A 14,554-nucleotide genomic window follows, 5' to 3' on the forward strand; every position below is an offset into this window, starting at 1 on the left:
TTGTTCAGGGTCTGGCCCCAGCGTGACACTAGCAGCCATGTTTTCACTGTTTTTATTCATTAATTTTGTCAGATGGTTTAGTGGGGTATGGGGGGGTGGATGGACAGGAGCTGTTCCCCAACCCCTGTGCACAGGTCAGGACAAGCTGGGGGCTCCTGGAGGGGGAGGGAAGACCGTGTCAGCCTAGCCCTCAGACTTGTGCGAGAGCCCCCAGAATGGGAGGATGGTGGGGGGATGGGTGTGCCCTTCGGCCCAGGGTAGGGAAGCTATAACAGGTTAGGGACCCACATCAGAAACAAGTTACAAAGTTAGAAACCTGGGGTAGGGGTCAGGAGCTCAAGAAAGTACAAAACAAGGGATTGACTGGGCCAAGATAAGTGAGAGGGAAGGGAAGGGAGGAAGATCTCTCCCAGCTGTGGCTCAGCAGTAGCTCCGGGTCTGACCCTCAGAGTGGAGGGACCAGCTGGGAGTGGGGTAGGGGGGTGGGGGACCAGCCCCCTCCCTTCCTTGCCCCCCATTCCTGTACAAGGACCCTCGGTGGTGCTCACCCCCCCTCCCATAGGCTGGTGGGGCTGCCCTATACAGCAGGAGAGGCTCTGGAGGGCCCCAGGGTGCAGGCACCCTGTGAGGAGTGTGGGGGCCCCAGGGTGCCCGCTGTTTCTGGGGTAGGCGGGGGGCTGGGGGTCCAGGATCTGAACGGCTACGGGGGTGGGCAGGAGGGGAGGAGGAGCTGGAAGAGGCAGGTGAGGGACCCCTGGGCCCCAGAGCTAGGTTGACATAGAGGGGCTCAGGCCGGGTGGGGCGCCTGGCAGGATGCTGAGGGGCTGAGTAGCCAAGGTGGTCGTGGGGAAAGCAGGAGGGGGGCGGTGGGTAGCTGAGCAGGAAGTCGGGGGACCTGTGGAGTGGTGGTGACTGGCCAAGCAGACCATATGAGGCATTGAGCCGATCTGGGGGCATAGAGCGAAAGGGACTCCAGGACCTAGTGGGGCCAGAGTAGGGGGTTCCCTCACCCGCCTCGATTTCGTAGTACAGGTTCTCTCCCCTGTCAAGTGGTGTAGGGGGACCTAAGGGGCTCCTCCAGACTGGGGCTGGGGAGCTGGGTTGGAAGGATGGGGAACCCAGGGGGTACAAGCCTGGTTTGGGGACCCCAAGGAAGGGTGGCAGGCACTCCCGAGGGGCTGAAGAGAAGAACCCGGGAGTAGGAGCCTGTGAGGGGACAGAACAGGGGAGCTGAGCTGCCATCTCTGGCTCGTGCCCACGCCCCCTACACCCCCCTCTCCCAAGCTGGGCACTGACCTGGGCAGGGCCTCTGAGTCCCCTCCTTGAGGTCCCTGGGGGCCGCTGGTTTCTCACCAGGCTCCCATCGCTTTGTTGCCTTGGTAGGGAGGGTGGGGGTCCAGGAACCCAGGCACCTGGGTGGGCTAGGGAATTGGGGGCTGGCCCAACCCCTGAGGTCCCTGGGGGCTCACCGCCCACCTCCAGTGACAGTGAGCGGTGGAAAGGGGAGTGGGGAGCAGAAGGGGTGCTCCCATGCTCCTGTTGGCTCTGTCTCTGGGCCACCTGCTGAGCCCGCTCAGCCAGGGCCAGGGCCATGAGGCGTGCTGGGTTCTTGGGGGGTGGGGGTGGGGCCCCCCCAGGGCGCAGGAGGGACAGGGGTGGGGGCAGCAGCGGTGAATCCATGCCAGGACCTACCCAGAAAGGAATGACGACAAGAGTCAGCCAGGTTCTGGGTGCAGCTTCAGGGTCTCTATGGGTGTGGGGTAGGCTGAGCAGGACTCACCGTGCTGGCCTTGGGCTCCCCGGGGAACAGGCAGTGCCAGCTTGCTGCAGATCTCCTGTTGGCAGGTGTCACTCAGCTGGGCCTCGGCTCCACGCAGCAGCAAGGGGATGAGATGGGGCCGCAGGCCTGGGCTGGGGCTGAGGGCTGGTGCTGGGGTGACTGAGGCAGGCGTTCCCCCAGCCCCTAGCAGCTCCAGGACAGCAGGTGGCACTGATACAGCCAGGGGCTCTGAGATGTCCAGGGCAGTGGGCGAGGCAGGGCTGGTGGTCCCACGGGGTGAGAGGGCCTGGGGGGTCACTCTGGGTGGGAAGGCAGAGGCAGGGGCAGGGGGTGCTGGGCTGGCAGGAGGTGCCGGATCCCCCGGTGTGGGGCTGCTGCAGCGAAAGGTAAGGGGATCGAAGTCGAGCCCCCGGAGCCCCTCCAGGCAGCGGGGTGGGCTGAAGTCCAGCTCGTCACCATCATCCAGCCAGGCTGAGGTTCGATGTGAGGGGGAACCAGAGAGTGCCCCTAGACCAGCTGCCGAGGATCCAGAGGAGGAGGACTCAGAAGAGGAGGAGGACTCGGAGGAGGATGAGGATGAGGACAGGCTCTCGCAGGAGCCAGCAGGTGCCGGGCCCACAGGGAAAGCATCACTGCTGGAGTGCGGTCGCCGTAGCCTGTGCAGCCTCTGGAGGCCTGGAAGCGGGGGGACAGTAGGGTGTCAGGGGCCAGAACTATATATACCCATACGTCAATAATAGGGGACATAACCCAGTAAGTTAGGTTGGGGAAGTGACACAGAGACACGCTTGCCCGGATAGGGTCACAGTGGCTGCAAATCCAGGGAGAGCTGTTAGCTGTTCAGACTCGCAGTGATAAAGGAAATAAACTGGCAAGGCCATGATGAGAACCTTCTACACCCCAAGGCAAGCCTGCTGTCTGACAACTGCACGGCTGGCGAGCACGAGACCAGTGGGATCTCACGGGCTCTCCCTACTGGGAGTGCAGAGTGGGGCGACTATTTTTGGAAAAAGATTGGGCCTTGGCACGTACAGTTGAACATGCATGCCCTACGGCGTGCACCTCCGCTCCGGGGTACGGGTAACCCTCTCTCAAGGGCACGGGTGTGGCAGGGATTGCTCGCCAGAGCTCCCCAGCCCACTGGGAGTAGGATGGACGGGCAACTCTGGATGGGACAGCCACAGCTGGATACCAGAGAGCAGCCAAGAGGAACGAGCCTGAGCCACACTCAGCCTTGTGGGTGGCAGTGAGTGAACAGTCAGATTCACATCCAGCCCCTCACCCCCTTTCTTAGGATAGGAGTCCTAAGGAACTTAAGAACTAAGGAACTTTAGGAATTTAAAGTTTCCAAAGCACTAGGACTGTGCCCTGTGCTATTTCCCCATATGCCTGCAGGTGATAAAACCTTAGAGCAAGGGGATGCGGACCGTCAGACCTAGAGGGCGCCTCTGCTGGAGAGGCAGCAGATGGGAAAGGGGGGAGCTTGCAGGTAAGGGCTGAGGCTCTTGCAGTTCTGGCCAGTGGGTTCATGGCTGTTCATTTTATTATTTAGATTTTTTTTTTTAAAGGAATGAATAAAAGCCTGACAGGATCCTGCCTGGGCCAATGATCACAGTACCTCATGAACCAAGAGTGATGCTTTATCCAACTCACTGCACTTAATGTCCAGATTTGGAACAACAACAACAAAAACTCGAACCCCCTGAATTTGAAGTACATTTAGAGGCCACCACAGGGCCCCCGGTCCTCCCAGCTCCACCTGGGCACAGGCATGAGCCACCCTGCACTCACCAGCCCCCCTGGCCTGCGATGACAGAGACTCCTCACTTTTGGCAGATCTCAGGGTGACTGTGTCTGGTCGGCCGCCTGCTAGAAGAGAGGGGGATGGTCATGGGGCATTCCAGAGTGCCTCCCGCCACCTCCACCACCCCCACCACCCCCACCACGGCCTCTGACCTGAAGGCTGCGGTGGAGCACGGGTGCCCCCCAGCCAGGGTAGAGGCTTCTTTCGGGGGATGCTGGGGCCCCGGCCCAGTGCAAAGAAGGTCTTCCAACTGCTTCCCCCTGGCTTTCGCTGCTTCTCTCCTCTCTCCCCTTTCCTCCTGGGGTTTGTGGGAGACACAGGAGGCAGTCTGAGGATCTGGGGCCTCCAGCCTGGCCCTGTGCTCCCCTGGCATCCCACTCACCTTTCCACAGGTGAAGCTGGGGCCTTGGGAGTTGTGGGCTCGGTGGGAGTCCCCAGCCGGCCCTGGGTGCGAGCCTGGGCTTCCTCCAGCGTCAGCAGGCGAGTGGAGGGGCCGCTGCCCGCAAGGGACTTGGGCCTGGGGAGGAGGCAACGGCCTAGGGAGTTGGGAAAGGGGATAGGTGTCAGCTCAGGGGGGCCGTTCAGGGCCACAGGCAAAGCCAAGCGCTACAGCCCAAGCCCCGGCCCGCAGCGTGCCCACCCGGGCTGGCAAGGCAGGGGGCCAGGGCGGATCAGGCGGGAATGGGCGGGCAGCAGGCAGGTGAGGAGGAGGAGTGAGGCGGAACGAGCTGATGAGGAGGCAGCTCCCGGCAGCCAGCGAGGGCAGCGGCTCTGGCTTCAGTTACCTCGGGCCAGAGGGCCCTCCGACGTGCTGAATCCTGATTGGGCTGGGGTCCGGGGTAGGGCGGGGAGTCTGGGTGGGGCCGGGGTGGGGTCAAGTCTGGGGACCTCCCACCTCCTCCCCGGTGGACCCCTGGCCCCAAGAGCCCCCAGGAGCTACAAGGGGTGAAGGAAGAACGATGTCCGGGCCAAGAAGTGGGGATCCTGAGCGTAGGAGCTGAAATGAGAAGGGGGGGGAGGGGAGGGAGAGGCCGGGGCGGGGTCCTCAAGGAGCCAGGAGGGAGGTCCAGCTTCAGTGGGGTAGGGAGGAGCCCACCTGCCCTCCCACTGCAGCCCTAACAATGAGGGGGCAGTAGCCAGGACATCAGGCGGCAGGATGGGCATACCTGCAGGGTCGAGGCCAGCAGAGGTGAAGGTGTCACTGAACAGGACATCCACGTGGGTGAGCAGGAATTCCACTACCACGGACTGCACCCGGACTTCCCTGAAGGCTGCTGCCCCACCCAGCCCCACAGACTCCAGTTCCATGGACCTGGGTGAGGAGGAGGAGGGAAGCCAGATGCTCTGAGCCCCAGCTGGTGGGTTCCCACTAGGCAAGATGGGGAGCCAATGAAGAAATGACTGTCGTCCTACACCTCTGACCTCATCAAAGTAATCACATCCAGAGTTGGGTTCTCAACCTTTCCCCCAACCCCGTCTTCCCTCCCTGCCTTCCCCATCTCAGCCAATGCTCAGGCCAAACACCTCCGGGGGTGTTGCTCCTGACTCCTCTTTCCTTTACCCCTATATCCAATCTCTCGGCAATCCCTGTCTGCTCCACCCACCTATCCTGAACCTAAACTCTTCTCCCCCACTGTCCCCACCCTGGCCCAGCCTCCATCCTCCCACTCCCAAACATCTCAGCAGTTCCTCCTTGGGCTCCCAGTCTGTCCTGCCCCCGGGAGGCTGCTCCCCTGCACAGGGAGCCTGTGATGCCAGGTCAGAATCCTCCTGGCTCAGAGCCCTCCCCTGGCTGCACCTCTTTCCTAGTAAAAGTCCAAGTCTACACTGTGCCCCGCAACCCCTAAGTCACTCCTCTGTCTGGTCCCGTTATCTCTGACGTCATCATCTCCTCCCCCTCAACCCCTCACTCACTTGCTCACTGACCTCTCTCCTGGTCCTCCGGCACAGTGGGCAGCCTTCCAGCCCCCAGACATTTGCTCCTCCCCAGATATCCACATGGGTCCCTCCCTCACCTCCTGCAGGTCTTGACTCAGATGTTACCTTCTCAATGGACTCTTCTCCACCCGCTTTATTTAAAATTGTAAGTTTCCTTCTCTTTCTCCCCACCCTTGTCCTAGAAGTTCTTATATCCACCATCTCATGTATCACTTATTTTACTTAGGACAGAGAGCTTTCCTGTCTTGGTCACTATCAAATTCTCTGGGGCTCAAACTGCTACTGGCCATAGGAAGACTTTCCCTGAAGCCTTCCCTGCCACTCTAAAAATGTCAAAATGCCATCACCCTGTGCATCTCCCTTTCCTGCTCTGTAATCTTTCTCCTTGGTAGTCATCACGATCATCACATTCTCTATTTTCCTTGTTCAGAGTCCATCCCTCCCGTGCAAATGTGAGCCCAGGAGCAGAGGATCTTGCTCCACTACTGTGTCCCGGTGCTGAGAACAGGAGCTGGCACCCAGGAAGGAGGTCCTTAAGAAATATGTCAGGGCAGCCCAGGTGGCTCAGCGGTTTGGCGCCACCTTTGGTCCAGGGCGAGATCCTGGAGACCCAGGATTGAGTCCCACATCAGGGTCCCTAGATGGAGCCTGCTTCTCCCTCTGCCTGTGTCTCTGCCTCTCTCTCTCTCTGTGTACCTCTAATAAATAAATAAAATCTTAAAAAAAAAAAAAAAGAAATATGTGTCAAATGAAATGAGTAAGAGAACAAAGATTGGGTAGGTGCTAGGTGGGAAGTGTGGGGGCAGACCTGGGGCCCAGTTTGTGGAAGGAAGCTGAGGGGGCAGGCTGGTGAGCTGCCAACTTACCGTAGCAGGTTGGGTGCCCAGACGATGGCCAGGTTGCGAGCATGCATGCTGGTGTTGGCACTGTGTCTCGCCATGCGGGCCAAGTGCCTCAGCAGGTACTCCAGGGTCCTGGGGGTGGGAGTGGAGGATGACACCTGAGCCTCAACTCCCTTGGGACCCCATCACAGGCCTTCCCTGCCCCTTCTGGTTTACCTGTAGTGAGGCGGGGGCAGCTGTTGGATGACATCGTGGACACGCACCAGGCGTTCCTCCTCCCCAGGCACTGACATGGCTTCCTGAGATTATGCACAGACCTGGTGAGGGCTGGGCCAACACATCCCAGCACCCTCCAACCTCGGCAGCTCCCTTACTCACACTGAACTTCCCATAGAGCTGATATGTGAGCAAGGGATTGGGCAGCTCCCGGAAGTAGAGCTTGCAGAGGGAGGACACACTGTGGATGTCCTGCAGGAAGGCAGGGCCAGACAGTTCCGGGATCCTCTCACTGTCAAACTCGTGCCTGAGGCCACCAGGTCAAGGAGAAGAAAGATTCAGGTCAGAGCTGACCCAGCTGGCCATGTTCTTCCCCCACCTTCCAAAGTGTCCACACATGGATGTAACCCTGTGCTGGGCTCTGCAGAGGCAGAACCTGACTGAACCCCCCAACAACTGTGTGCCCCAATGAGCATGCCCCATTTTACAGGGGAGAACACTGAGGCTCAGGTGGGAGATGCTCCTGCTCGTGGCTACCAAGGCCATCTGAACACTGAGCGTGACCACGCATCCTCCTTCCACGAAGCTGTTCTTCTCCTGGCTTCAAGAGGTCCCTGGAAGATGTGGCTAAAATCCCAACAACCCCTGCTCGCAGTTCTCTGGTGGTGTCCCACTGCTCTTGGGTAAACGGCTTCTCATGTGACTTCGTGCATTGTCTCTCAGATCCCCAGGCTCCACACTGTCACCTCACTCCCCCTGTCAGCCCCAGTGCTCACGTCTCACTGTTTCCCACTGGAGGCTGTTCTTCATGCTACTCCTCCTCGGCTCAGAACCCTCCTGTGGTTACTGCCTTACTCCATGTAAAGGCAAATCCTAACTGTTGTCCAAAAGGCCTTGTATACTCTGCCACCATTTACTTCTGGGCCATGAACTCCTGCTGCTTTCCCCTTGCTCTAACTGTTCCCAGCATGGTGAATGCCCATCCCAGGAAGTCCACACAGCTGGCTCCCTCGCCTCCTCCAGAGCAAGCTCTCCCCCAGGTGGCCTCCTCTGTCCACCGAATTTAAAACTGCAATTTCTGGGCAGCCCAGGTGGCTCAGTGGTTTAGCGCCGCCTTCAGCCCAGGGCCTGATCCTGGAGACCCAGGATCAAGTCCCATGTCGGGCTCCCTGCATGGAGCCTGCTTCTCCCTCTGCTTGTGTCTCTGCCTTTCTCTCTCTCTCTCTTTCTCTCTGTCTCTCATGAATAAATAAGTAAAATCTTTAAAAAAAAATAAATAAAACAATAAATAAAACTGCAATTTCCCTCCCCAACTTATTATGATCCTTCGTACCCCATTCTCTTGTTCTCCGTAGCACTTGTCACCTACTTGTACACTTCCTCATTTCCTTGTTAGTCTCTCTGTCTAGCATGTGAGCCCCAAGAGGGCAGGAATCTTTGTCTCCTGTGCCTAGTGCTTGGCATGTGGCAGGTACTCAATGAAGGCTGATCTCTCTGCTCCCAATGATTATTCTGCTCTTCTTGCCTTTCAGGCCTCTGCTTGGGTGTCACTTCCTCAAGAAAGCCCTCCTTGCCCTCAGCCCCAGTCCTACTGCACCCTAAGCTCTCCTAACGCCCTGATACCTCTGTGTCCCCAGCACAAGGCACAGGGCCTGGACTAGAGATGATGCCCAGAAAGTGTTTGTGGAAGGAAGGGCTTGGTGGAGGGCCCTCACCGTAGCCTCTGGATGTTGGATGACACTCCTGAGAGCCGGTAGATTCCATCCACCACCCCATGGGCCTCAATAAACTCAGAGCAGCAGCGAAGTACCTGGGGCACTGGGAGAAAGCAGGGGCTCAGGTCTGGGCAGGTTGCACGAGTGGGAGGAGTGGCCTGGGCAGGTAGACGTGGGGCCTCACCATCCTGGCCTGAATTGCTGAGGTGCTCCCCAAGATCACAGCCGAACACCCTCTGCCGCAGGATGCCCCGCTGCCGCAGCCGCTGCCGAGAAGGGCGGGAGCGCATGAAGGTTCGCAGGAGGCCGGCCAGCTTCCCACGTGGCCGGGGCACAGCTGTGGGGGTAAAGGCAGGCCATAGAGGGTCAGTGCAGCCGCTGGTCTCATGGCAGGGGTGGGGTGGGGGGGTGGGGGGGGTGAGGGAGTTGGGGGTCAGGGGCCTGGCCTCTTGTTCCCATTACCTGAGGTCAGAGAGGAGACACCTTGGGGTGTTGGGACACCGCAGGGGGGACCATCAGCATCTGTGGGGCAAACAATGGGTGAAAAGAATGGATGACAGGCAAGGATACAGGGAGGCCTCCTCATTTTGCCCCTGGCACTTACCCCCCTTTAGTCCTGGACCAGGCCGCTCTGTGAACAGTTCCACACACTCACTGGGGAAGAAACCAACCTGTGGAGGGTTTGGGGTCCGTGAGTGGGCCGCCCTAACTGGTGCAGTGCCCTGCCCCACCTGTCTACCCAAGCCAGACTCACCTGGAAGCCCCGTTTGCCCCGCCACCAGCTCCGATCCTCCGTGGGTGGCATGTCAATCACTGAGACAATGTCGCCCACCTGGGAGCCAGAAGGTAATTGGAGGGAGGGTCAGAAGGGACAGGAGCGTGGGCAGCCCAGCCGGAGTCTGCTTCCCCACAGCCTCACCTCGAAGGACAGCTCGTCTGGTGCCTGGGCCGTGTACCGTTTTATTACGTGCGCAGCAGCCACCGCAGGGATGTTCAGGGAGGCTTCCTCACTGAGGAGCAGTCGGCGGCCATGGTTGTCCAGCTGAGATGCGGAGAGGCCAAAAGAAGGACATAATAAAGGCAGAGAAGATTCCTTCATGCCTAGTGGAGGCCACTACCTGTCCCCTATCTAAGAGCCTGTCAGTCACTTATTGGTCAAACACCGAAATCCTTGCCCAACAAAGCCCCTCCTTCCCTCTCACATCCCAGGACGCCCCTGCACCCTCATCCTCCACAGCAGACACCGCACATTTGCTATCTGAAAACCTACTGGTCCGAGCCACTGTTGGCCAGGTGTTCTAGGAGTTACAGTCACATCTATTTCTAACCGATATATCTTCAAATTCTCACATCCCCATAGTCCAGAGCCTGCTAACACACACACACACACACACACACACACACACACACACACACTCATTCTCCCTCACAGCCATGTGCCCACACAGACACCGAAATACCAGTGCCTCCTCCACTCTGGCTCGTTTCTTTCCTGTGCCCACACACACTCAGACTCTGTGAGTTCTCGCTCCTCAGACATCCCTCTCTCACTTCCAACTCCCAGCCCCCCTTTCCACCTCCATCCAGGTGAGCACAGGTCCACAGTTGAGGTTACTGTCCACCAGGCCTGACAGGGTCTCCAGGTATTGCAGCAGCAGTGGTACCAGCATCTGAGGGCAGGATATCAGGGTGGGCTTTTGTGAGGGGACCTTGAGAGAGTTCGCTGCCCTCCTATCTTGCCCTAGCTCACCTCTGGGCAGGGCTGAAATTCAGCCTGAATGCATGGGTGCTGTTCCACTGGTAAGACTGAAATATTTTCGTGTCAGTCAGTGGACAGGCTCTGACAAGCTCCTGTGTGCCCCCACTGGTCTGGGCCATGCTGACTCTCCCACCAAATCCCCTGGAATTCCTCATGATCCTAAAACTGAAAGGAGACTCCCTGCTGCAGTTTCATTCTGGACCTCTCCATTCTGATTGGTTGGAACTTGGGCCATACCAGTGTTTAAATGTTTAACTCTGTTCTCCTGACGGCTTCACACATTGCTCATGAGGACACAGCCTAGCTGAGGCGGGAGCTGAGACAACAAGCAGTTTACCTGGGCCGCCCTGGCACCCTCTGGAGGTGGGGGAAGCTCTGGGAGGCAGGAGAACCTTCTGTCAAATATGCATCGGTGTAGGTGGGCATCCAGAGAACGGAAGTCATCATAACTTCGGAGGACTGGCCAGGAACGGCCCTGTGGGGGCAGGAGGGACAGAAAGGAGCAGTAGTCCCATTGCACTGAGCTGAGAACCACGAGGAGCAGTCTGTCAGGCTAGATGAGAGGAGGGGTGGCCTCACCTGACAGGTCACCTGCACCCCAAACACCAGCTCATTCTCTCCAGAGAAGCTGGGCCCTTCACGCTCTGGAGACAGCAGGAGCTGTAGAGGGAAACAAAGGTCCAGGTAAGGGCCTCACGCTTGTCCCAGTCCTGACTTTTCCAGGTTGGCACTACCTAGAGAGGGGTCTGTGTCCCCTGCCTGAGCTTCCCTAAGGGCAGGGCCTGGCAATGTCTCAAGGTACAGGGTCCCCGCACAGAGCATACACCTAACAAAAAGTTAAGTGACTGAATAAAGAAACGAATGAAAGAAGGAACAGTTCTCCCCTTCCATCCTGCAACTCCTGCCACTGACTGCTCAGATTGGGGGAACAGCTATTGCTGAGATAGGCTTCAGGGGTACCGTGGCTGATACTGCTTCAGGGTTGGGTAAGAGCTCACCCTCCCACCTGGGTGCAAAGCCCTCATACCTGAATATGGCCAAAGTCAACATTCTCATAGTGGAAATGGGCACAGTCGGCCAGCCGGGGGAAGGGACCTCGAGGAGCCGAGAGCCTGGGGGACAGGTGACACATCACTGGTGGCTCCTGTGGTTGGCCCCCCTCCTAAGCTGAGCCTCACCCTCACCTCTCACCTTTTCCCAGGCTTCCCCTTCACACTGGGCCCCCCAGTGTGGGGCAAGGGCTGCACTGAGCCCTCCCCTGGGCCATCCAGGCTGTCAGTGCTGCGAGCCTGCAGAGCAGAAAGAAGAATCAGAGGCCTCCAGAGATGGGAACAGAGAGACAACGGCAGCATTGTTATCTGTGAGCCCTGGGCCCGGAGGCCCGAATTGCTCCACAGGCTGCCCTAAGCGTGGAGCAAAAGGGTAGGTCAGGGGGAGGTGAAGGCAACTAACGGTAGGCCTGCTTCTTTGTGTGTGGTCTGGGGTGGGGGGCTGGAAGAGCAGAGACCGAAGGCGAGGCAGGGAGAGCATATGCTGGTACCATCTCTCCCTGCTTCAAGTCCTCCCTTCGCCCCTGCAGAGTATAGTCTCCCCTACGTGCCTCTCCACACCTTTTATTGATGTTTGGACAATCACAGCTTCCATCTTATCAATCTTCCTTCCAACCTCTCCCCTCCTGCTAGCTTCTTCACAGCAAGCGCCAGGATAATTTTCATGCCACACATATCTGCCTCTGCCTCTCCACAGATCACAGACCTTCAATGGCTCCCTGTTATCTTCAAGATAAAGTCTGAATTCTCAGGTCTGTTTACCTCTCCAGCCCCATCTTACCCCCATGGCCTCTACTCTCGGAGCTCTCAAACTTCTAAGAGTCCAACAAAAGCACCATCTTCTCATTTCCTCCCAGGCCTTTGCAAAGTTTGTTCCCTCTTCCCCATCCTTTCAGTAGGTTCACTCCTCCCCATCCCTCAGGGCTCATCTCTCTCATTCTCTCCTCTGGGAAGTTCTCCGGGACCCAGGCTGTGCCAGCCTCCTCTGCTAGACTCCTCTATCCCCTGAGGTTCTCCCATCCCAGCCCTGAGCACTCTGAGATATCACTGGTGACAAGGGCATCTCCCCCACTGGATTGTGACTTCCCCAGGATCAGGGACCCAGCACAGAGCTGGGCACAGAACTGATGCTCCCCCCAGGTAAGGTAATGCCTGATTCCTCTCTGGGTCCCCATGCCCAGTCTCACAGCAGGAGCCGAGGAAAATCTGATGAGTAAATTAGTCAGCTGCCAGATAGGGATTTCCCAGGCTGGGCTCTCGCCTCTCCCTCCTTCATTTCCCTGCGACCCCAGGTTCATCCTTGGGTCTCACCCTCGGTTCTGTCCCTCTCCAGCCCATGAAGCTCCCCAAGGCAGGATGGGATGTGAATCTCTTTGCGCCTGGAACATGGGGTCTGCCAGGAGGTATCAAGGAGTGTCTGTTAAATGAGCGAATCAGGGAATGAATGGATGAATGAGCAGGAGCAGCATGGTAGGAGAGGGAGACGGTGGGGAGGGAGGGTGAGGACAGGAAGACGGAGAAGGACCCAAGGATCCAGCGAGAGGTACGCTGCTGGCTTGGGGTTGGGGTGCAGTGAGGAGAGGGGAGATGCTGGGGAGGCTGAGGTTCAGGCTGATGGGGGTGCTGGGGAGGGCTGATGGAGAGGGAGCAGAACGGAGTGAGAACGCGGGAGAAGAAAAGGGTCAGGCTGAGGATGGAGCCGGGTGGGGGTGGGGCTGGAGGCAGGAGGGGGAGGGGGCGGGCAGGGGAGGGGTGGAGGCTGGGAATAGAGGCTGAGGGTGGCTGTGGGATGGGGGCTGAAGAAGGACCCGGGAAGCTTCGGCAGGCCCCTGGGGGGGCCACTTGGGGGCGCGGGTCCTTCCGGACTAGCCCATCCCCCCAGCCTGGGTCCTCGGCCACTGTCAGCTCCACCCAGGGCGCGGCGAGGGATGTGCACTGAGGGGGCGGGGCCGGGGCGAGGGCTCGGGCCGAGACCAGGCCGGGGGCCCGAGAGGGACCTCGAGAGGGGTGAGGGGCGGCGCGGGCCGCGGGCTCGGGCGGGGCCGGGGGCGGGGCGCGCGGGGCGGGGCCGCGCGCGGACAGACTGACACGCGGACCGACTGACGGCCGCGTGGGCCCCTCACCACCATGGTAGCGTAGCCTCCTCAGGCGCCGGCCGCGCTCGACCCCTCGCTCGTCGTCCTCGTCGCCGCCGCCGCCGCCATGGCGACACAAAGGGGAGGGCGCGAGCCGCGCGCGGGCGGCTGCAGGCCCCGCCCCTAACGGCCGCCCGTGGCTCCGGCGCGCGCCCCACGGAGGCGGGGGCAGCGGGACGCGGCGCCGCTTCCCATTGGCTCCGCCCTCGGCCTTGGGCGACGCCCCGCCCACCCGGGCGGTTTTCATTGGCTGCGGCGGCGGTCCCATCGCTGGCTCGGTCTCTTCGGTCCCGCCCCGCGAAGTTTGACAGCGCCGCGCCCAGGACTGCTCTTCATTGGCTGTCATTGCCCTCCCGAGACACACCCCTAGGCTCTTTATGCTTTGCTTCCAACACTCCCGGCGCGAAGCAACGGGCCCTCCCCTTAGTCCACTCTCAGTGACCCGTCCTCTGACACTTGCTTCCCCTTTGCCATCGGAGTTGGATTCTCCATGGCCTCAGAGCTTGTCTCCATCCCCGAGCCGCTTTTCCACGTCTCCATCCTCCAGCTCCATCTTGTCAGTCCCGACCCGGACACCGCCCGCCCGCAGAACCCTGAGGGCATTTGCCCATGGACGGCGTCACTGTCTCACATACTCGGCCTGGGACGCAATCCCAGGCACTCTGCGATCGGCCTCGCCCTTCCCGCTGGACATGCTGTCCTTGCCTCCTCTACTGCATCTTATAGGCCGGTCTCCACCCTTGGCTCCTTTTTTCTAGGAATTGCCTTAGCCCGCAATTCCAGAACAGGACTGCGCCTGCCGTAAAGCCAATCCCAACCGATCCGCCTCTGACTTGAGCCAGGCCCAGGACACACTATAACGATGCCCTTTCCCAGAGAACCTTTCCACTGGTCATGTTCTCAACAGGGTCCCTCGCTTCAGAAAGTACCGCTTTGTTTCATTCACTCATTCATTCAAAAACTCTGATCACTTAATTTGTGGCTATAGCAATAACCAAAGCAAGGGGAAAATATATCCTGCCCACGTGGCACTCAAAAGCTCGTGGGAGAAGACAATGAACAAAATATCTTAAAATGTAGGGAGTCTGGGGTGGCTCAGACGTTGGGCGTCCGCCTTCGGTTCAGGGTGTGACCCCGGAGTCCCGGGATCGAGTCCCGCATCGGGCTCCCTGCATGGAGCCTGCTTCTCCCTCAGCCTGTGTCTCTGCCTCTCTCTCGCTCTCCGTGTCTCATGAAAAAATAAGTAAAATCTTTTTAAAAAATAATTTAAAAGTATCTTAAAATGTAGAAAATTAGGTGATAAATTCTATGGATAA

The 14,554-nt window shown here is 59.0% G+C and overlaps 1 protein-coding gene across 4 annotated transcripts; it reads right to left on the reverse strand.

Annotated features, from left to right (window-relative positions):
• Window positions 1–36: 36 nt before the first annotated feature.
• ARHGAP33 (Rho GTPase activating protein 33) lies at window positions 37–13,366 on the reverse strand. 4 transcript variants are annotated; one of them, XM_072780015.1, is made up of 23 exons: window positions 13,227–13,366; window positions 12,415–12,520; window positions 11,246–11,343; window positions 11,082–11,166; window positions 10,634–10,714; window positions 10,392–10,529; window positions 9,873–9,965; window positions 9,215–9,337; window positions 9,050–9,127; window positions 8,900–8,966; window positions 8,758–8,817; window positions 8,480–8,632; window positions 8,296–8,398; window positions 6,743–6,887; window positions 6,581–6,663; window positions 6,389–6,496; window positions 4,751–4,896; window positions 3,967–4,120; window positions 3,737–3,882; window positions 3,572–3,646; window positions 1,781–2,455; window positions 1,297–1,688; window positions 37–1,206 (listed from the first exon to the last, which is right to left on the reverse strand). In XM_072780015.1, exons 2-23 carry the CDS (start codon window positions 12,439–12,441, stop codon window positions 421–423), a joined length of 3,816 nt encoding a protein of 1,271 aa, XP_072636116.1. In that variant the 5' UTR covers window positions 12,442–12,520; window positions 13,227–13,366; the 3' UTR covers window positions 37–420. The 4 variants fall into 4 exon arrangements, with proteins under 4 accessions (XP_072636116.1, XP_072636087.1, XP_072636096.1 ...); XM_072779986.1 differs by having other exon boundaries at window positions 37–1,688; XM_072779995.1 differs by lacking the exon at window positions 13,227–13,366 and adding an exon at window positions 12,912–13,040 and having other exon boundaries at window positions 37–1,688.
• Between the last annotated feature and the right edge of the window lie 1,188 nt (window positions 13,367–14,554).

The sequence above is a fragment of the Canis lupus genome, chromosome 1 (assembly GCF_048164855.1).
Source record: "Canis lupus baileyi chromosome 1, mCanLup2.hap1, whole genome shotgun sequence".
NCBI lineage: Eukaryota > Metazoa > Chordata > Mammalia > Carnivora > Canidae > Canis > Canis lupus.